At 36.5% G+C, this 22,258-nt stretch overlaps 1 protein-coding gene across 2 annotated transcripts; it reads left to right on the top strand.

Annotated features, from left to right (window-relative positions):
• The first annotated feature begins 640 nt into the window (after nt 1-640).
• Nucleotides 641-17,899, top strand: PLRG1 (pleiotropic regulator 1). Of its 2 annotated transcripts, none has more exons than XM_045465149.1 (15): nt 641-773; nt 2,261-2,367; nt 3,403-3,545; nt 4,247-4,300; nt 5,761-5,854; nt 6,058-6,145; nt 7,757-7,858; nt 8,853-8,945; nt 11,251-11,400; nt 11,490-11,591; nt 12,130-12,232; nt 13,228-13,336; nt 14,297-14,436; nt 14,941-15,134; nt 16,092-17,899. In XM_045465149.1, exons 1-15 carry the CDS (start codon nt 765-767, stop codon nt 16,149-16,151), a joined length of 1,548 nt encoding a protein of 515 aa, XP_045321105.1. In that variant the 5' UTR covers nt 641-764; the 3' UTR covers nt 16,152-17,899. The 2 variants fall into 2 exon arrangements, with proteins under 2 accessions (XP_045321105.1, XP_045321116.1); XM_045465160.1 differs by lacking the exon at nt 641-773 and adding an exon at nt 2,659-2,730 and having other exon boundaries at nt 2,256-2,367.
• The last annotated feature ends 4,359 nt before the right edge of the window (nt 17,900-22,258 follow it).

Raw genomic sequence — 22,258 nt, forward strand, 5'->3', positions numbered from 1 at the left:
TTTTCCACCAACTTTGAAAGCTGTACCCCGGCATTGTTGATGCCACATTAATTAGCAGACACCTAGGAAATAGCCAAGAATTATGCAGTTTTGAGAGATTAAACAACATCTACGCAGCGTAAAGTAAGTTTGGGGTTTTGCCATGTGTTAAAAATCCTTTGCAAAATTTCTCAAATTGAAACAATTCCGCAATATTGACTCAACAAGTGTTCACTGGACAGTGTAAGTGGGATTGCTTTTCGGAGTTAAGGCTACAAAGGCGTCTGAATGCTTCCAGACAAAATTAGCCAAGTAACGGAAGCAGGCGACATAAATTGCGGGGGCGACCCCCAAAGAGTTTTAGCGCTGACCGGGGTTTGCTCTCTCCAGATCCTCCCCAGATCTGATTACTTAGATTCGCTGAGAAAAAGGATTAAGCTTCCGGGAAATACAACGCAAACAGCCACACCCTAAACCAAAATATTTAAGTCACAGAATAAGGCAGAGAACGTTATTTCAAGCTTTCTCCAAGAAAGTGAACGAGACCCTTAGTTACGCGGTACCAAGAACCTGCCAACTCAGGCCCGACACTACGTCCCCGAAGAAAAAGACCCGCCCCCTCGATCCCACAAGGCCGGCGGGCCACCAGCACGCGTGCGCGGACTGCGTCAGATCCGGCGCCAGGGCGCCCGATTCCGGAAGGGACTGCACAGTTGTGGCGGCGGTTTCTGTGTTGCAGGCTAGCGTTTCTTGTCTGCTGGAGCGGCGGGTCACCCAGCGGCATCATGGTCGAGGTAAAGTGGCACTTGGGCGCTGAGGGGTCGTTCGCTTCTGGAATGTTTTTCTTCGGCGGCAGGCGTGGGGGACCAAAGGTGTTCGGAGTTTGGAGAGGGTAGAGGCTGCGAAAGGAGGCTCTCTGGCTGAGGCCGGGTAGTCTTCTTCTTAAGGTGTTCAGGGATAGAGGGAAGCCGGATGGGAGCATTAGTTGGAGGTTACCCTCAGGCATGAAGCCGGAGAGAATTCCTACTGCCTTTTTACTCTTGAGCCTTTGAGCTCGGCAGTGTCCCCGGAGGCGGTGCTTCTGGACCGCTGATATTCCCCATCTGCAGAATAGAGTTCGTGGTTGTGTGTCCTAAAAGATTGGCAGTATTCTCTGGTGTTCACTTAGTGCTTTCCATCAGCTCTTCCCCAGGAAAACCTGCCATTTTGAAGTTTTGCATCTTTCCCTGTCTTGAACAACCATTCTGTTAGACAGCCTTGTCCGTCTTATCTCAGAAACATTTCTTGACTCTTGTCCGTATCCACTGCGTTCACTTTAATTCAAACCAACACCATCTTTCATCCGGACAAGAGCATTAGCTCTTTGCTGGTGTCCTTGCTTCCATTTTTGTTACACCCTCCTCCCTCCGTAAATTGATCTGTTTAAAACGTAAGTTGATCATGCTTTTTCTGCTTAAAATCCTTTACTGGCCCGATGTTACTAGAGCAAAAATGCAGACTGTTGGAATGATCTTCAAAAAACCCTTATCCTGATCTGGACCTTGCCTACCCTTGGAACCTCATCTCGGTGTCACAGCCCACCTTCCTACTGAACATATACAACTCTTGCGGCTCCTGGCATCATTGCAGATACTGAACTGCTGTGTACATGGCATTTTCTCTTTACTGAATTGTTCTTAACTCTTCTGCACAGAGCTAACTCTCTACTTAACTGACATCTCAGAGAAGTTTTTTTTTTTTTTAATATAATTTATTGACAGATTGGTTTCCATACAACACCCACTGCTCATCCCAACAAGTGCCCTCCTCAATGCCCATTACCCACTTTGCCCTCTCCCCCACTCTCCATCAACTCTCAGTTTGTTCTCAATATCCAAGAGTCTCTTATGGTTTGCCTCCCTCCCTCTCAGTTTGTTCTCAATATCCAAGAGTCTCTTATGGTTTGCCTCCCTTCCTCTCTGTAACTTTTCAGAGCTATTTTTCATAACTATCCTAAGTTCTTTCTGTGTCTCATGCCCTTGCTTGTTTCCTTCATAGCACTTATCAAAATGTGTTGCTTATTTTTATCTGTTTTCTCTTGAGCACCTGGACCATGACTGTCTTTTCATCATTCTTTTGTTAGCGTCTAGCACAGAACCTGCCAGACACATAGTAGGACCCAGGAGATATTTACTGAATAAATGACCAAGCTCAGGCATCACTAGTGTATAATTTGAATTTAATTTAGATTATGATATGTGTAATTTACAGATGGATATGTGATTATAATCTTTCTTTCTAGGAGGTACAGAAACATTCTGTGCACACACTTGTGTTCAGGTCATTGAAGAGAACCCATGACATGTTTGTAGCTGATAATGGAAAACCTGTGCCTTTGGACGAAGAGAGGTAGGTATTGTTCCTTTTCAGTTGCTAGAATATTTTAACTACTTAATAACTGGGGGAAGAGAGCAGGGAGAGGGGGACCTTTAAAGATTAGTGAGTGATACTAACACTCATAGGATATCTATTCAATAACGAATGGTGTTTGGGCATGATTTAAGCTGATTTAACTTTTTTTTGGCCTTGTCTTTTACAGTAAAAATCCCATTAATTAATGCATTTATAAATACCCAGTAATTAGGAGAGTCCCTTTTAGGTGTTATATCTTATAATCAATCACTTTGTATGTGCTTTCAGCTTCCCGCTGCTCTCAGAGCCTTGCTGAGCTGAAATTGTACCTGGCCAGTACCTCTACTCCCATCTTTTCTCGTTAGTATGATGAAGATTTTTGAGTGGTGGCATATTTTTGGTTCTACATCTCCAGCTCCAGTCTGGGATTGCATTATGTGCAGTGTTCCTTCTTTGTCCTTTACCCTTCTTTTAAAATCTACTTAATTCCTAAAACAAGCATTTATATTTAATTTATAAAGTGAGCTATTCTTAAAATTTATATAAGTGCATTTCTTTAAAAAATACTGAACTAATTACGTACTTCGATTAGTTCTAATTACTCTTTTTAGATACATCCAGTAAAGGTTATGATAGAAGCTTTTGCTATATTTTTATATTTACACATTTGAAGGAAAATATATTGACTTTGAGGTTTTTAAAAGGATATATTAGTTTCTATGTATTTTTAAGCCAGACCCTTGATAACTTATCATGAAAGGTTTTGTATTTATTGGTTAACAACCTAAAATGTTACTTAGACTTAATGGATGCTATGTGGTGGATTATGAACAAAAGTGTGGAAATGCACTTGGAAGTTTTGAGCTTTTTAAAATACTACTTTAAAAACTTCATAGAAATTTTTTCTACATGATTAGGCAAACCTAAGCTATTTAAGTACTTGTGTTTCTCGGCTATCTATGAATATATTTACTTTGGTTCATATTTTTAAAGTACTCAAGATACATTATTATGTTCATAATTTTTAAATAGTCACAAACGGAAAATGGCAATCAAGCTGCGTAATGAGTATGGTCCTGTGTTGCATATGCCTACTTCAAAAGAAAATTTTAAAGAGAAATGTCCTCAGAATGCATCGGATTCATATGGTCATAAACAATATCCTGCCAATCAAGGTAAGTGTGGCATTATCAGAAATGTGATCCTTTTTAAAAGTAGAAATGTAATTTTTAAAAATAGAAAAATGAAATGTTCTAGTGCCTGTTCTGGAAGGACTGACTAGAGCCAAACCCTATTGAACTGGTGTACCAGTATTATAATGGAAGTCTTGATTTCCTCATTGGAGTAGTGAGTTGAGATTATTGGTTGCTAGGTTTTTTCTTAATAGGAAATAAAAAAGTGGTAGAATCATAATCGCAGAAATTATTAGGATATAGAGAAGGTCACAGTGGAGACTAAAGGAAATATTTCTAACCCATGGGGAGACCATCTATATATCTTGGCTGTAATTCAGAAAGATGATACTAAGCACTGGCATTCTAATGCATAAAAATAATCTAACATTCCACTGAGAAATCATTTGCTTGGAAGAAAAACCACAGTTGATTTTTACTTGACCGAACAATCTCTCTACATACCATTAGAATTGTATAAGCTTTCTTGACATCATATTAACAAAAGGTCAAAAGAAATAGCTGGGTCCATGGTCTTCAGAAGCCAAAACAAAAATGATCAATTTATCTTATATCTGACATTTGGGTTTAGTTGGGAAAATTTGAGAAATTCAGTTGATAATTTAACACTTATTAAAAGAGATGATACTTGTACATATGATAAATTTGCCAATGACCATAATGATTTTTCTCCTTTTTTTAAGGACAAGAAGTTGAATATTTGGTGACAGGTACACATCCATATCCACCAGGACCTGGTAAGTGAGCTATTTTATATTGAAAATATCTTGTAGTCATTTCCTTGAATGAACCAATAATATGATTCCTATTGCCTATAAAATACAAGATAAACTTAGCAGACAGGCATCCAAGCATAGCATTTATTTATTTATTTATTTATTTATTTATTTATTTATTTATTATTTTTAGGCATAGCTTTTTTTTTTTATTTTTTTATTTTTTTCAACGTTTATTTATTTTTGGGACAGAGAGAGAGCATGAACGGGGGAGGGGCAGAGAGAGAGGGAGACACAGAATCGGAAACAGGCTCCAGGCTCCGAGCCATCAGCCCAGAGCCTGACGTGGGGCTCGAACTCACGGACCGCGAGATCGTGACCTGGCTGAAGTCGGACGCTTAACTGACTGCGCCACCCAGGCGCCCCATAGGCATAGCTTTTAGATGATAGTAAACTAATACTCAGTATCAGATATATTCATTGAGCAAACATTTCTAAGCACCTAAATTTATTTCAGGCACTGTGCTAGGAATTCAAAGACAGTAACACTGCTCTAAACAGACATGGAGGTTTAAACAGACATGTTATTATCATTAAACTTATAAAAGTGATAAGTGATAGTGTAGTGATAAGTGATTAAACTTATAAAAGTGGTAAGTGATAAGTGATAGTGTAGTGATAAGTGATTAAACTTATAAAAGTGATAAGTGATAAGTGTTAGTGTAGAATCAGGTGTGATAAAAGTGTCTACTAGATGTCTGTGTAGAAAATTGGCACACAGATGGAGTGGCTAGTATATTGGGGTGGAGGACAGAAAGCTTAGTATATCTAGTTTTAGTAATTTTATTTAAAAAAAAAATTTTTTTTTTAAACGTTTATTTATTTTTGAGACAGAGAGAGACAGAGCATGAACCGGGGAGGAGCAGAGAGAGAGGGAGACACAGAATCTGAAACGGGCTCCAGGCTCTGAGCTGTCAGCACAGAGCCCGACATGGGGCTCGAACTCACGGACCGTGAGATCATGACCTGAGCCGAAGTCGGACGCTTAACCGACTGAGCCACCCAGGTGCCCCTAGTTTTAGTAATTTTAGAAGACGGGATTTGCCATAATGAAACCCCAGACACATTAGCACTTCTTGTTTAGTAATTTACATTTACTCTTGGAAATATTCGGTTAGTATTTGGGGGCTGCTTAATTTTTATATCTGAAGGTAATACCCCAAAATAATAGAAATTGTCTTTACTGTCTTGGGTATGTTAATACCAAGCTGCCTGTGATTAAATCAAATTTGAGTTATGTGATTTCAAGTTACATTTATTATTAAAAAGTTAGAAATAAAAGACTCACAAAACATAGTAGAAATTTTTATAGTATCACCACCTGGAGATATCACATGTTTGCTTCCAGTATTTTATTTTAAACCTATGTAAATGAAATCAAAGATCGCTACTGAAAGCAATTGATGTTTTTCTTCAAACAGGGGTTGCTTTGACTGCAGATACTAAGATCCAAAGAATGCCAAGTGAATCAGCTGCTCAGTCCTTAGCTGTGGCATTACCTTCTTCTCAGACCAGGTATGAAGTATTATGCTTCTAATTATAGAGATTTTGAAAACATAATTCATTGTTTCTGTTTTTCTCATTTTAAGATTTCTTTATAATTATGTATTATGTGACGTTTTCCTTTATCATTGCTTACAAAAATTTAAAGAGTTGGTTCTGCAGAGCACATGACATGACAATTAATTGCTTAGAATGTGCTATTTCTTTTGCTTCAGGGTTGACGCAAATCGTAATGCACCTGCTGGAGGTGAATACCGACATCCGGCGGCTGCTGACCGTTCACAGCCTGCAGGGATGACTTCAGTAAGTTTCTCTGTGTCAAATCATGCTGCAGGTTTCTAATTTTTGGAACTTGTTGCCTTATTTTCCTTCATTGCAAGAGTCTTCAGTTAAATACTAAATAAATGAAAGTTTGCCTTGGAATTACTAAAGTAAATAGTGGCTGACTGAGCTAGTTGTTAGTATTTCATGGCCCTAAAATTTAAGTTGCTAGTGAACTGATGTATTTTTTAGAATTTAACGTTTTGTTATTCTGTGTCTTTTACACATTGTACGTAATGCTTATTTTGATGTATATAATGTGATGTTGCCCTTTATTATCCACTATTAAAAGTGCAAGGAATGCTATTCTAAAACTTGTGTTAATATGGTTTAAATATGAAAATCTCTTTTTTGTTAAACCCTTAGTTGGCTGACACAGTTTAGTACTGTTAGTAATGTAATATTCATAGGCTGTAGAACTTGTATGTTATAAATGAGCATTTAGAAATACATAAGTTTATGTGTAAGTAAATGGTAGCTAAATTGGTGAAAGTAGTTATAAAAAGAATAACTGAAAATACCTAGTTTGTTTTATTATGCTGTCACTTGAGTAACTGCAGACTTTGATTCCTTAATTTATTATGCAGTTATTTGGCTTTATGAAATGAATTAATCTGTGGTCTTCCCACCACATTTCTTCTTTTGCCTCGATTCACAGATCTCTGCCCAGGCTTTCTGCCTCCTTAGGAGGAGGTAATGTAAGCTTCTTGAGGGCAGGAACTTTATGGCTTAAGTATGTTTTGGATGCATGGATGGATGCTAATAGTAGATGGTACATCAGCTAGAATACCTTATATTTATTTATTTAGTTAGTTTTTAGTGTTTATTTCTGAGAGAGAGAGAGAGAGACAGACAGACAGAGCATGAGCAGGAGAGGGGCAGAAAGAGAGGGAGACACAGAATCTGAAGCAGGCTCCAGGCTCTGAGCTGTCAGCACGGCACAGAGCCCGACGTGGGGCTCGAACTCACGGACCGTGAGATCATGACCTGAGCCGAAGTCAGATACTTAACCAGCTGAGCCACCCAGGCGCGCCTAGAGTACCTTTTAAAATGTTAATTAAGTATTTTTGGAAGGTAGTTTCTCCTTTGCAATATTAAATCAATAATGTTAAAATACAACAATGACAGGCAGAGACATTAATCCACTTGCAATCACTCAAATAATGGTAGGAGCTTATATAGAGCATTTACAGAGTAGTAATAATGTCTTTGTAGTAACTGTATGAAATAGGCACTGTTATTTCCACTTTACAAAGCAGGCATAGAGGTTATGTAGTTTTTACCCAAAGTCAGTCAGCTAGTAATTGGCAGAGCTGGGTTCATGAACCCATGCTTAGTGATATGTGCTCTTAACTCTAATGTTCTGCCTCTGAGATTTTTTTAATTGATTTTTAAAATTAACATACAGAAAATATAATTCTGATTAGAAGTCTTAGGTGTGCAGACATTTTCTAGTTATGCAAACATTTTAGCTGTCTTTTCATCAAAGGGGGTAAAAAGCCTCATAAATCCCCTTTTAAAATTTTTCATTTTTGATTTAACATGAAATGTTAGGTATGTCTTTAACAATAATGTAATCTGTTCTATATCTAGGCTGTTATGGAGGCTGGCAATGCCAAGAACTCTGCACTGATGGCTAAAAAAGCCCCTACAATGCCCAAACCCCAGTGGCACCCACCATGGAAACTGTACAGGGTGAGTGAATCTGTATATCATGCCATTACAGAAACGATGATTGCTTTCCAGTTACAAGAGCTGAAGGAGTAGAATAAGGAGGAAAAGGAGTGAATATGAGCACTGGTAAAGTGATCTGAGACCAGACGAGGGAAGGGTTAGGCCCCAATCTTGAAAGATAGATCTTAGGAAGACTTCTTTAAGTAAAAGCCATGTATGTATTTCCTATAAAATACAGTATAAAATGTTGACAGAAAGCTATTAGGTGTAGAGAACAGATGAAATAAATTTTCTAAGTGTTTGAAGTGTTTAGTATGAAGGCTACGAGGAAGAACAGCATATGACAATGTTTCTTTGGCTCTATTGATGATCTTTTTTCAATTATAGTAAATTAAATGATTCAAAATGTACCAGATCTAAAATGAAGTATATATAGCAGAAAAACTGTAACTGCACTTAATTTACTATATGTGCTAAATTTGGTTTTTTAATTGTACGCTAACATAGCCTTTCTTTTTGTGTACAGACCTAATAAATTTTATTAGATACATAAATTTGGGTAATCACTGCCCCAGTCTGTATATAGAAGTTCCAGCAACTCAAAAAACACTCCTATGCTATTATTTTACAGTCATATCCTTCCCTACCCATGGTAACTGTTCATCTGTTTTCTATATTATAGTTGTGCCTTTTCAATTTTGTTATATAATGGAATTATATGGTATGCACCTTTTGAGACTGACTTCCTTCACTCAGCTTAATGTCTTTGAGAGTCATCCAAGTTGTTGCATCTATTAATAGATTCCTCTTTGCTGAGTAGCATTTCATTGTATAGATATATCAGTTTGTGTATTCATTTACTGAAGATAAATTCTAAAATCTGTCAAATAATTTTACAACCTTATTTGAAGATGTGAGGACGGGCTATTCAAACTTGACTTATGTGCAGTGAGTTGAAATTGAATAAACTTTTATGTGTAATGAGTCTGCCCATTCTACTTTTTGTTTTATGCAGGTGATCAGTGGACATCTTGGCTGGGTTCGCTGTATTGCTGTAGAACCTGGAAACCAGTGGTTTGTAACTGGATCTGCTGACAGAACTATAAAGGTAATAAAGAAGGAAGAAAAAAAAAATAGGACTTTGTATTTGCTATATAAATTTTATCTTTTATTTTCCTGGGTGGAGATTCCTGTTGTACTTTCTGTGATTTCTTAGACCTGAGTTTGGGGTAAAAGTTACTATATTTATCAATTCACTGTTCTGAATAAATATGTTTGAGAAATGATATTTAAGTAACAAGTTTTCCAAACAGTACATACTGACTACCTACCACTAATTCCTTGATTTTTACCTTTTTTCTCTTCTGGTTACAAAGTTAAAGTATGCTTATTTATTAAAAAATGTGGAAAATATAGAAAAATATAAAAGAATACAGACCCATACATAATCCTAACACTGTCAAATAATTTGAACTTGAATTTCTGTTTAGTATTTATTTCTGTGCATATGTCATTATATTTACCTCTGAGCTCTTTTCCTGTGTGTGTAAGTGCGTATTTTGTTTATTTTGAGGTCGAGAGAGAGAGTGTGTGCACATGGGCATGAGAGCAGGGGAAGGGCAGAGGGAGAGAGAGAAACCCAAGCAAACTCTGTGCTACCTGTGCAGAGCCCAACACGGGGCTTGATCTCAATGACCAGAGCTAAAATCGAGAGCCGGGTGCTTAACTGAGCTACCCAGATGCCCTTTTATTTTATTTTTTTTATTTTTTAATTATTTTTATTATTTTTTAAACGTTTATTTATTTTTGAGACAGAGAGAGACAGAGCATGAACAGGGGAGGGTCAGAGAGAGAAAGCGAGACACAGAATCGGAAACAGGCTCCAGGCACTGAGCTGTCAGCACAGAGCCCGACGCGGGGCTCGAACTCACGAACCGCGAGATCATGACCTGAGCCGAAGTCGGACACTTAACCGACTGAGCCACCCAGGCGTCCCCCCAGATGCCCTTTTAAATGTGTATCTTAAAAAAGTCATGCTTGATGTATAATTTATACTCTGGTTTTTTTCCCACTTAATATTATATCAGAGGCATGTTTCTGTGAAAAAAGGATATATCACTTAGGTATTCTATACTGTTTTCCTGTTGTTAGACATTAAACTTTTTAGTTTCTTGATTTTCACCATCACAAGTAATGCCATAATTAATCGTTGAGTCTAAAGCTTTTTGCTGTATTTTAAATTACTTTGTTACTATAGATTCCCAGAAATGGAATTAATGGGTTAAACGTTTTTGAGGTTGACACTCAGAGTACAGCTTATTTTCCAAAATGGACTAATTGATACTTGCAGTGTATGAGAGAATCCTTTTCAGCACACTGATTGTGTATTTTTAAAAATACCTACTAAATGTTAAACAGAAATGGGCATCTAATCTTTTGAAAACTGTACATAAAAAAATTTCTGGTGGGTTTGAACTTTTTGATACCTAATAAAGCTGCTTTTAGGTTTTTTCAACATACATATATATTTATTTATTGAGGTATAGTTGACATACAACATTATATTAGTTTTAGGTACACAACGTACTGATTCAGTATTTATATACATTGTGAAATGAATACCACAATAAATCTAGTTAACATCTGTCACCATGCATAGTTACAGATTGTTTTTTCCTTTTAGAGAGAATTTTTGAGATCTCTCTTTTAACAACTTTTAAATATGGGGTGCAGTATTAATAAATAACAGTCACCATGCTGAACATTATATTCCCATGACTTACCTACTTTATAACTGGAAGTTTGTACCTTGACTCTATCCATTTTGCCTGCTCCCCACCCCACCTCTGGCAACTACTGATCTATTCTCTTTATTTCTGAGCTTTGTTTGTTTGTTAATGTTTGTTTGTTTTTAGAGTGTATATGCCAGTAAAATCACACAGTATCTTTGTCTGACTTATTTCACATAGCATAATGCACTCAGGGTTCATCCATGTTGTCATAAATGGCAAGATTTCATTCTTTTTCATGGCTGAATGATAGTTCATTGTGTGTGTTTTTGTGTGTACATACAGATACACAACACATTTTTTTTTTTTACCCACTCATCCATTGACGGACATTTAGTTTGTTTCCATAGGGTTTTTTTTTTTTTAAGGTGTTGCCATCCTTGGCTAATTTAATGTCATTCATACTTTCATTATCTATGATATCCTTTTATATATACTAAGATTTTGTCACTTATTGCAAATACTTTCCTAGTTTGAACGTGCTTTTTTTATTCTATTTTTTCCCTGCTTAACAAGGAAGATTGGTGGGAGATTGTTTTTGAAGACTTATTTTTAATATCAAGATTCTAAAAATTTGCTTTGGAATAATCCAAAAGAAAAAAATTAAATATTCTTTGATTGCAGATCTGGGACTTGGCTAGTGGCAAATTAAAACTGTCATTAACTGGGCACATTAGTACAGTGCGTGGTGTGATAGTAAGCACACGGAGCCCTTACCTGTTCTCCTGTGGAGAAGACAAACAAGTCAAATGCTGGGATCTTGAATATAATAAGGTAAGCTTGTAGTTGAGGATTTAAAACATTATGAACCACTGTTTTTCTTTCTAATTATAGAGATTTTCACTTTCCTGCTTTATTTTCAGGTTATAAGGCACTATCATGGACATCTGAGTGCAGTGTATGGTTTGGATTTGCACCCAACAATTGATGTGCTGGTAACCTGTAGTCGAGATTCAACTGCACGGGTAAATGGAGTAGACCCTTGTGTTTATTTGTAAATATATTGCATCTTACAGTATGCATGTTTGGTAATGGAGCCACATGTTATTTGTTAAGAGAATTGAAGATAGTTGCCTTGACCTGTCGGTAGCCTAGCCCCTGAGTTTCTTGACTTCTGTGTTTTTTCACCTTCGTTTTCAGTTCTCTGGCCTCATCGTGTTTATTATTGGGAGTGCCCTGCCTCTGAAATGTGACACTTGCACATTCCCTTCCCATCACTACAACTATTTTCCATGAGCTGTTTCCTTCAACAGTCTCATTATACCCATTCTTACACTTTGGGTACCCTAATCTTTCAGGTTTTTGTTGTTGTTGTTGTTGTTCCCATCATCTGCCTCCTGTCTACATTCCCCAGCCAGCCTATAGATCATTATCTTTCTTTTAAACAGTTTTTCATTATATTCAGGCACGGTTGCCTAGTAAGTTCCCAGCCTTGAATTGATCCAGTTATCTGCCTGAGATGTGAATACCTGTTCTGACAGTATGTCTGTTGTGTTTTTATAGATTTGGGATGTGAGAACTAAAGCCAGTGTGCACACATTATCTGGACATACAAATGCAGTTGCTACAGTGAGGTGTCAAGCTGCAGAACCACAAATTATTACTGGTATGACTGATAGCTTTTAAATTTATAGTGTATTTAATCAGAATGCATTGTGATTATGCATATGCTTTTCCTATTCACTATGACTCTTGCTTTGTATTGTAGACACATTGGGTGTGCATTTGAAATTTACTGTGGTAATTTTTCATTTGATTGTTTTTATCTCAAACTGTACATATCAGAATATATCACATCTCAGTATCATGTAATGTTTGATCAGAAATGCTTCTGTTAGATACAATTAGACATTGTTTCATAGTATCAAAATTACTGGTCTAAGAAGTTGAAATTAGAAGGTGAAATACCCTGAGACCAATTACTTTTAGAGCTGGTTTGAGTCTTGTTTTACTTACAGTAAGATTAATAATAGATCTTTACTCGGGGTGCCTGGGTGGCTCACCTGGTTAAGCGTCGGACTCTTGATTTCGGCCCGGGTCATTCTCTCACAGTTGTGAGATTGAGCCCCGTGTTTGGTTCCATGCTGAGCGTGGCGTCTGCTTAAGATTCTCTCTCTCTCTCTCTCTCTCTCTCTCTCTCTCTCTCTGTCTCCCTCTCCCCCCCCTCCCTCTCCCTCTCCCTCCCTCCCTCCCTTTCCTCTGCCCCTCCCTTGCTTGTACACATGCACACTCTCTCAAAAAATAAAAATAAATTAAAAAAAAATATTAGATCTTTAAGACTAGAAAGCAATTCATTCACTTGATGTATTTTATTAACTACAAGTTTTTTCTTCCCCTCCATGAGGAGTAACATCATGTACTTGCTTTGTTACTCGCATTTGTTCTAGCTGTTGAGAGTGCATCAAGCATTTATTGCCTTTTTTAAGAATTAAATTTAAAACCAACCTAAAAATTAGAACTGTAAAGTAATTAGCCAAGAGTTGATAGGACTTTCACTTAGTCTATGTGTATCTATGCAAGACTCCTTCGTATTTTGTTGTGTTTAATTTTTGTGTTATTTTTTCTGATCGAATTTTGAGGGTGTGTGTGTTTTTATTATAGGAAGCCATGATACTACAATACGATTATGGGATTTGGTGGCTGGAAAAACAAGAGTCACATTAACAAATCACAAAAAATCCGTCAGGGCTGTGGTTTTACATCCTAAACAGTAAGTGTATTTTCCTAATTTGCTTCTCTTTTTTCAATATTTAGTGTAAGTATGGAAAGACCAACACTGGTACTATTTCAGTAGTTATTTAGCTGTCATTTCCAGGCCTGTGCCACTTACAAGCATGCATTTCTTTTATTTTCCCTATGTCGTATTTTGCTTCATGACCTATATGTGATAAGGAAAATTTTCTACATGGTGAGCAATGATAGTGTCAAACGAGACAATATGAATAAATCATTGCTAAAATCTGCATGTCAAAGTAGAGGCTAATAGAAGATGGATTTAATGTTTTGATAGAAATGTTACTGGGCATTGAGACATACATAGAGTAGTTTAATTTTTAAGTTAATATACATAGAAAAAAATAGTAGGAACCGTGACCTCATAATCAGGTTATCCATAGAGGTGAGCATATTATCACAGCCTGTTTATTATATCATATCACCTTGACACTTTTCTGGTCACATTGATATCTTTTCTGTACCCATTATTTCCTCCCTCCCTCACTTTTTCTGTCTTCCTCACTCACTCTTTTTTTCCCCCCACTTCCTTTTTCTCTTTCTCTGTTTCTTTCCTTCTTTTCCTTTCTTCCTGTTTTCCCCTCTCTCCTTCTCTTGCTCTCTATCCAGAATAGTTTCATAACCCCTTGCCCTTAATGTGAATTTAAGGTTTTGTACATTTGTTGCTTTAACTCAGTGTAGAGCATTGGGGAAATGAGAATAAAACATTAATCTTGGAATTAAAATACACTTAAAATATTTATTTTGAAGATCTGATTTGACTTGGAACAGATATCTTCATATTTTTACCTCTTGGTATGACAATAATATTTTGCTAAAGCTACGTGGACCCATAAATGCACACGTAGAGAATACAGCCCTAACAAGCTTTTTTGAACTCAACCATTTTATTTAACTTTGTTTACTTTGTCACTAATTCTTTGTAATCTTATTTCAGTTACACATTTGCATCTGGCTCTCCAGATAACATAAAACAGTGGAAATTCCCTGATGGAAGTTTTATTCAAAATCTTTCTGGTCATAATGCTATTATTAACACACTGACAGTAAATTCTGATGGAGTGCTTGTTTCTGGAGGTAAATTAAGATTTTAGAGATAAATGTGTTTTAGTCTCATTTTTTTTCTTTTGGTAAATGAGTAAACGTTTATAAAATTTCTAAGCCATCCCACCTAAGTATTATAACAGAACTTGCCCAGTTACTGTGTATTTGGATGTTCATATATGTGTTCATGCATATTTGTAATACCTGTAGCATATTTCATAGTTTAACCGTCTTTGAGTTCCCACATGATAAATCTAAGGAATTCATGCTGGGAACCACCTAAAGTTTGGTTGTATATTCTGGAATTAGATATTGTTTTGTGGTGCTTTTTGAGCTCTATACTAAATTCTGAATTCACACATAAAAATAGACGAACCAGTATTAAGAGAAGCTTGAGTGCCTATGTCTTACATATCTTTATAACTATTTAATCTTTATTGTCACAGTACTTGACCCACGGATGGTACTTAAATGTTTGTCAAGCTGAATTGTTGATAGGACACCAAGTTTAATTCGATTTTTTTTTTTTCCTTTAAGCTGACAATGGCACTATGCATCTTTGGGACTGGAGAACTGGCTATAATTTCCAGAGAGTTCATGCAGCTGTGCAGCCTGGATCTTTGGATAGTGAATCAGGAATATTTGCTTGTGCTTTTGATCAGTCTGAAAGTCGGTTACTAACAGCTGAAGCTGATAAAACCATTAAAGTGTATAAAGAAGATGATACAGCGGTAAGTTCTCTATTTCACATATATTTTAAAGTAAAAGAAATCATACCAATTTAGCAAGTGCTTTTTCATTTTAAAGGTATTGAAATTATCAGAAGGGAAAATAATCTTCATAGTATTAAAGAATTTGTCATCTTGAGTAGTGTCTGTTCATAGATTTCTGTATTGGTTTCATTGATGCCAGTGAATTATCCTTATTTACTATACTTGGGAAATCTTGCATCCACAATAACCACATGTTGGGGCTCCTGGGTTGCTCATTCGGTTAAGTATGTGACTTCGGCTCAGGTCATGATCTCACAGTTCGTGAGTTCGAGCCCCTCGTTGGGCTCTATGCTGATAGCTCAAAGCCTGGAGCCTGCTTCCGATTGTGTCTCCCCCTCTCTCTGTCCCTTCTCTGCTCATGCTCTCTCTCTCTCTCTCTCTCCTTCAAAATAAATAAACATTAAAAAAAAAAAAAAAAAGAATAACCACAAATAAATAAATTCCTAGGCAGATAAATTCTAAAATCATAAGCTTTGGTATTACCAGAATACCTAAATAGCAATTTTATTTGAGATGAAAAACCATGAACTGAATTTGTAGTGAACCAGTCGTCCTTTATTAGATTCAGATAATGTCAAAAATTTGTCAACTATTTCTTTTTTTTTTTTTTTAATGTATTGTCAAATTGGCTTTCATACAACACCCAGTGGTCATCCCAACAAGTGCCCTCCTCAGTGCCCGTCACCCATTTTCTCCTCGCCCCCACTCCCCTGTCCACCCACAGTTTGTTCTCTGTATTTAAGAGTCTCTTGTGGTTTGCCTCCCTCCCTTGTCAACTGTTTCTGAAATTGTTAAAGAACTGCTAAATGTGTAATGCCAGCTAATGTAATTTAGAATTGATGGCCTTGTTTTTGTTAGGGAGTTATTAATTAAAAAACTAACAATATTTGGTTTTATTTAATTTTCTGTTTTCAGACAGAAGAAACTCATCCAGTCAGCTGGAAGCCAGAAATTATCAAGAGAAAGAGATTTTAATGTAACATTGTCTTCATGGTGGCTCCCCCCCCACACACCCTTTTTAAAAAAAAAAAAAAGCTTGGTGTTGATGAGGATATCCAGTCATTTTGTGCTCTGGCTAGGAATGCAGAAACTCACATGCTTAAATCATTCCTGCTTCGTATTTTATAATAAACTGCCCCCCCTCCCCGTGTTATTTTCTCAAATAAATACTTTGAGATCCTAAGAAAATGCAGATATCAAGCATACGCAGGTTCATTGAACACAACTATTCTAAAGATAGAGTATTTGTCAGTTTTATTAAAAGACACTTTTTAAAAAAACTTAACCAAACTGCTTACTATAAGGATATGTTTTGAGGGGAGCAGTTGTGTTTGTGTGTGTGTGTGTGTTTTTCTTTTTCTTTCTTTCTTTTTTTTTTTTAAGTCCTTTAAGAACTAGTATCTGTGACTAATAATTTGGGATTAAAGGATTTGAAGTCTTACTATAATTTATGTATGTTTATTCCACAGTTTTTGAGTGTATGCTCTGCAAAGCTCTGCACTGGATACTGTTCAGGAAATAGACAAGCAAGTTGTATCTGGCCTCCAAGACTCTAGTTTATGTTACAGAAATGCAGTAAGGGAGAGGCAGGCAAGAAGCTGGAGTAGCACAGAGGGAAGAGCCAGTAATTTTTCCCAGAGAGCATGTGGAAGACTTCATAGAGTCAGGGGTATTTGAGCTGAGCCTTGAGACGGCACAGAGGGAAAACAGTTTTCTAAGATGAGGCATAAAGTGAATGAAACCAGACGTGGGAAACTCTGACGTGTTCTAGGAGCAAAGAGCTGTCTGCTGCAGTTGAGTAATGAGAACAGCTGGTTGGTGCTGGAGAATGTGCATGTTTGCAGTTTGATTGTATTCCAGAAGCAGTAGGATGCCAAGATAGGTATCAAATCCTGGAGAAATAGCAAGATACCAGTGGAGGTATTTGAAGCTGTGGCAAGCCCTGTAGTCTTTTTTGAAGACTTTCTGCATGAGGGTTACTTAAGTTTCTGATACCTATGCCTTGTAAATGAGTTTTCTGATCCTTGCCCTTAGGATCCTTGAGTCCCCATCAGTCAAGAAAATGAGTCCAACTTCACTTTTGATAGTTAGAAAACACAGTTACAAGAACAATTAAATTTTTTTCAAATTAAAAATATTGCACCATAATTTTGAACAAGTATTTCTGAATTATACATATCCCATCTTGCATGCTATAGGTGGGAGTATAATTTTATAATCTTTGGGGGGGGGGTTTCAGAGTATATTGAAAATGCTCAAACCATTTCGCTAAACTCTCCATTAAAAATGAAATTACTAGGAAACTGCCTAATAGGAATAATCTGACAAGTGTACACAAGCAGGTTTATTGCACCTTTGTTCTTTAATAATTAAAACTAGCTCAGAGGTCCTACCAGTAAGGGACTGGTGTAATAGATTATGGTACCGTCATGCAATTTATTTCTATTCATTAAGAGTGAGGGATGTCTCTGCATTAACAATAAGATGCCCAAACTTTTATGTAAAAAAAAAAAAAGTTGTGGAAGCTTTTTTTTTTTGTAGGATAACTTGATAATGCTATAAAAAATAATGGAAAAGTAATACCACATTGTTGTCAGTGGCTTTGTGAGGGAGTGAAATTGTGGGAGAACTTTCATGATTGGCTTTATATATTTCTATAATGTTTTAATTTTCTATAAGCATGTATTTTGTAAACTTAAATAAAGAAATCCACTACACTTGCATCCCTGAGAGATTCTCATATATCTTCTAACACAAGAAAAATAGAGGTGAGGAGGGTCACATTCCTAAAGGCCGACCAGAAACTACAGCTAGCACAGGGAGGTGAGCTAGCTTCTTTTCTGCCTAGCAAAACTTCAACTGTTACTTATTGGACAAGTACCAAATTCTGAATAGCATTTACAAAATCCATCTCCCTTCATGCTATCTTGTATTATGATGTTCTCGGATCCTCTTGGAAAGAGTTCATTCACCATATGTGTTATGACCCCCATGAGATTTCAGGCAGAATTAATGCATTTGCTCTTTTTTTTACCCACTTGACGGAACCCCAACCCAGGGTAAGTTCAAGTCTCTTACCTTGCCTATGTCTTGTGTATACCCAAGCTGCAGAACTTTCCTACAGGAAAACAGCTTTGCTACCTGGACTCATTTTTCATTTATGGCCTCTTACCTCAAGTGGGCCAATAACAATGATGACACACACCTTTCTGTAGTTAATCCCTTCTGCTTCCTGTTGCAAAGGATGAACTCTACCCACCTAAAAAACAACTCTGAATGCACAGTTGTTACTAGACCTAATGTTCCCTCCTAAGTCTCACCTATTTCTCTATTCCCTTTTAAGGCCAAACTCCTTGAGTTGTCATAACTTCATGATCTCTCACTTGCCATTCTCAACTGACTCCAGTCCAAACATAGTGAAAGTAAATGTGTTCAACTGTTCTTAGGGAAATGGAAGAAACTTTAGTATGAAGGAGTTGGTAGGAAATAAAGCAATGAGAAAAAGATATACAAAGTTAGCCTGAATGTCGATTTTTTTTTTTTTTTTGGCACAAAAATAAAGTAGATGCAATTATTTAGATAAACCAATCAAGAAACACAAGAATCATAAATGTCCTAAAAAAAAAAAATAAATAAAGGGGTGAGGGAGACAATTCTGTTCAATTCCATGCCATTATATGTTTTTTTTAGGTTTATTTATTTTGAGAGGGTGGGAAAGGTAGAGAATCCCAGGTAGGCTCCATGCGGTCAGTGCAGAGCCGGCTGTGGGACTTGATCTCACGAATTGTGAGATCACACCTGAGCTGAAATCAAGAGTCAGATGCTTAATCCACTGAGCCACCCAGGTGCCCCATCCATGCCATTATTTGAATAGCCAAATAAAATGGTTAATTTTAAAGAAAAATATATTTTATGGCAGATTCCAGAAGATACAGAAAACTTAAATTCTTGTAGATGAAATAGTTTGTCAAGGAATCAATCCTTACCATTACCACTTGCACATATCACTTAAGTGCATTAAGCTTCAAAGTGGAATTCTAATTTCAATGCACTATAAATTTTATAGGATCTAGATAAGGAAAAGATTTTATGTGTTTTAAAATGTATTTCAAAGATATCCAAATCCAATGATGCACAAATAAAGGAAATGATTTCATCTTGCTTGTGAGTACTGATGGAAAAATCATTATTAAAGGCTAATAAAAGAATCAAACAGCACTTACCTAAGTGAAGTTTATTCCAAGAGTGCCAGGAAATTTCATTATTAGGAAATAGTATAATTCATCATATTGGTTTATATGAGGAGAAAAATGAGTGTCTTCATAGATGGTAAAGGGGTATTTCAATATAATTTGAAATCCATACTTCATTAAATAAAAACAAGACCTACTAACATAGGAACAGATGGATATTTCAAAAACTTAATTACCCTATAATGAGTTGTTAATAGAAATATTCCTGTTAATGTCGAAAACAAGGCAGGGATATCCATCCACATCACTATTAGGTTTTTTAAGACTTGTCTGGAGTTTTCTAGCTTTTCTGGAAGTTTTTTTTAGAAGATATAGAGGTATATTGAGACATCTGTGTGGCTCAGTCAGTTGAGCTACTGACTTAATTGTGGCTCAGGTTGTGATCCCAGGGTCATGAGATGGAGCCCTATGTCAGGCTCCATGCTGAGCGAGGAGTCTGCTTAAGATTCTCTAGGTCTCTCTCTCTCTCTCTCTATCTCTCTTTCCCTCTGCCTCCCTTCCTCACTCATGCTTGCTCTCTCTCTTTAAAAAAAAAAAAAAAAGAGGTAGAGGTATAATAATTGGAAAGTAGGGAAATAAAATCATTGCAGATAGTTTGATTATGCAACTGGAAAATCTAAGAGAACTGATTGAAAACTATTAAAAGCAATAGCCTATTCAGGAAGGGCTTGGTACAGAACCTGATACTCATGGGGCGCCTGGGTGCTCAGTCGGTTAAGCATTGGACTTCGGCTCAGGTCATGATCTCACAGTTCGTGAGTTCGAGCCCTTCATTGGGCTGTGTGCTGACAGCTCAGAGGCTGGAGCCTGTTTCAGATTCTGTGTCTCCCTCTTTCTCTGCCCCTCCCCCACTTGCTCTATGTCTCTCTCTGCCTCTCAAAAATAAACATAATATATTATAAATAAATAATAAACATTAAAAAATAACCCTCATACTCAGAAATCAGTAAGCAGTAAGATCTAATGGAAAGAAAAAACTCTCATAAAATGACAAAAAGACGGAGTAAAATTAAAAAGAAATATGTAAGTCCTGTATGAAGAAATTTTCAAAATCCTCCTTAGGGATGGAAAAGAAGCCTTGATTAAATGAAAGGCATATTATGGTCTTGGGTAAGAAACTTCAGGATGTCATTTCCCTTTAAATTCTAGTAAATTAGCTCAATCCCAGTAAAACTGCATATTGTATTTTTTTTATCTATTATAGAATAAAAGCTGATTCTTAGTTCTTATAGAAAAATTTAAAAGCAATGATACCTAAGATAATCCTGAAAGAACAAAAAATGAGGGAGGGAACTAGTCTGGTATGGATACATGATCAATGAAATGGAGTACAGTCCAGAAATAGACCCAAAAACAAATGATAATTATGTGTATGGTCAAGATAGCCTAGCGTAACATGCTCAATCTTACTTAAATCCAAATTTAAAACTACAATAAAAGCTACAGTTTTCACCAATAGGACTGTCAAAGTTAAAAAAAAAAAAAAGGTAATAATATACGTATAGGCAGTGTAGGAAATAATTTTCTATTTTGCTGTCCCAGAAAATTCATTGGTGAGAACTTTGTATTAGCAATACTTTTTAAAATTACAAATGAATATGATTTTTAACCCAGAAATTCTAGTTCTAAGAATTTGTGCCATAAATGTGCTTGTATGTGCCATAAATATGCTTGTATGTATATGCATCATTTACGATGGAAAACTGTTGAAAGGTGTGTGATTACTGGACTGGGCTCAAGAAGAAAAGTGGATCTGGTAAAGTGAGTCTTATGTTAATGATGCCTTGCATGTTTACATTTTACACACAGCTGTCTTGTTCACGATTGCATATGATTCCCCAAGACTTTTGAGAAGTAAGTTGGACCAATACTCCCATTTTACAGTTGCAGAATCAGCTTTAATAGGCTCAAAGCATGATTAACAGGGGAGCCAGTGTGAGAATCCAGGGTGTGTGTGTGTGTTAATCTCTTGCTAGCAAATGGCACTCTTATAATTTCTCATTAATTCCCAGAAGGGTTGCCTTTCCATTGATTTAAAGGGCACTTTAGGGGAAAAGTAAAGCAAATATTTATGTTTCTCCTGAACTGACAGCATTCCTAGCCAAAAGTAGCCTTGGTTCTAACAATGGCTTCAGTCCATATACCTTTTCCAGCTATTCAGTGTTTAACACATATATTTTTAAATCTATATGTCACTACCTGTCTACTGTTTATCAATCATCTGCCTAAATTTACTTTGAGGTTAAGGAAATGCATATTTTTAGATTAATATCTGTTACGTGAATTCTTATAAATTAATAATGTCTTCAAGGATTTGGAGATTTGGGAGATTTTAGGAAGAGAGAAAATTACTGATTTGAGGAGACCTGTATATTTGCTGAACAATTTTTTTTTTTTTTTTTAGTTCATATACACTTAGTAGGTGTTGTAGAAGATACCAGAATTATAGTGTGTGATATCTACTTTCCAAGCTGAATTATAATCATGGATGACAATAATAAATGTTTATGTAAGGATTGAATAAGAATATAAGAGATTTCTTTCAACCAGAATCATAAATAAAGTGTTAAATGGATGTTATATCCTGGGAGTGTTTGGGGGGTTGGGGAGGATAGCGTATCTAGAAAGGCAATGTTTGTGAAGGAACTCAGTCTTGGACTGTGCTTTGAAGGATGGGGAATATTTAGGCAGATAGACAAGTGGGGAATGTATGAACCCGCTCTTAACATTGTCACTAGATAAGCTGGACTGGAATTCGAACTGGGCTTCTGTTCCTTCGGCTACTTCTGCCTCTGTGAGAAGAAAACAGGCTTGACCTTTTAATAGAGT

The sequence above is a fragment of the Leopardus geoffroyi genome, chromosome B1 (genome assembly GCF_018350155.1).
Source record: "Leopardus geoffroyi isolate Oge1 chromosome B1, O.geoffroyi_Oge1_pat1.0, whole genome shotgun sequence".
In the NCBI taxonomy this organism is placed as follows: domain Eukaryota; kingdom Metazoa; phylum Chordata; class Mammalia; order Carnivora; family Felidae; genus Leopardus; species Leopardus geoffroyi.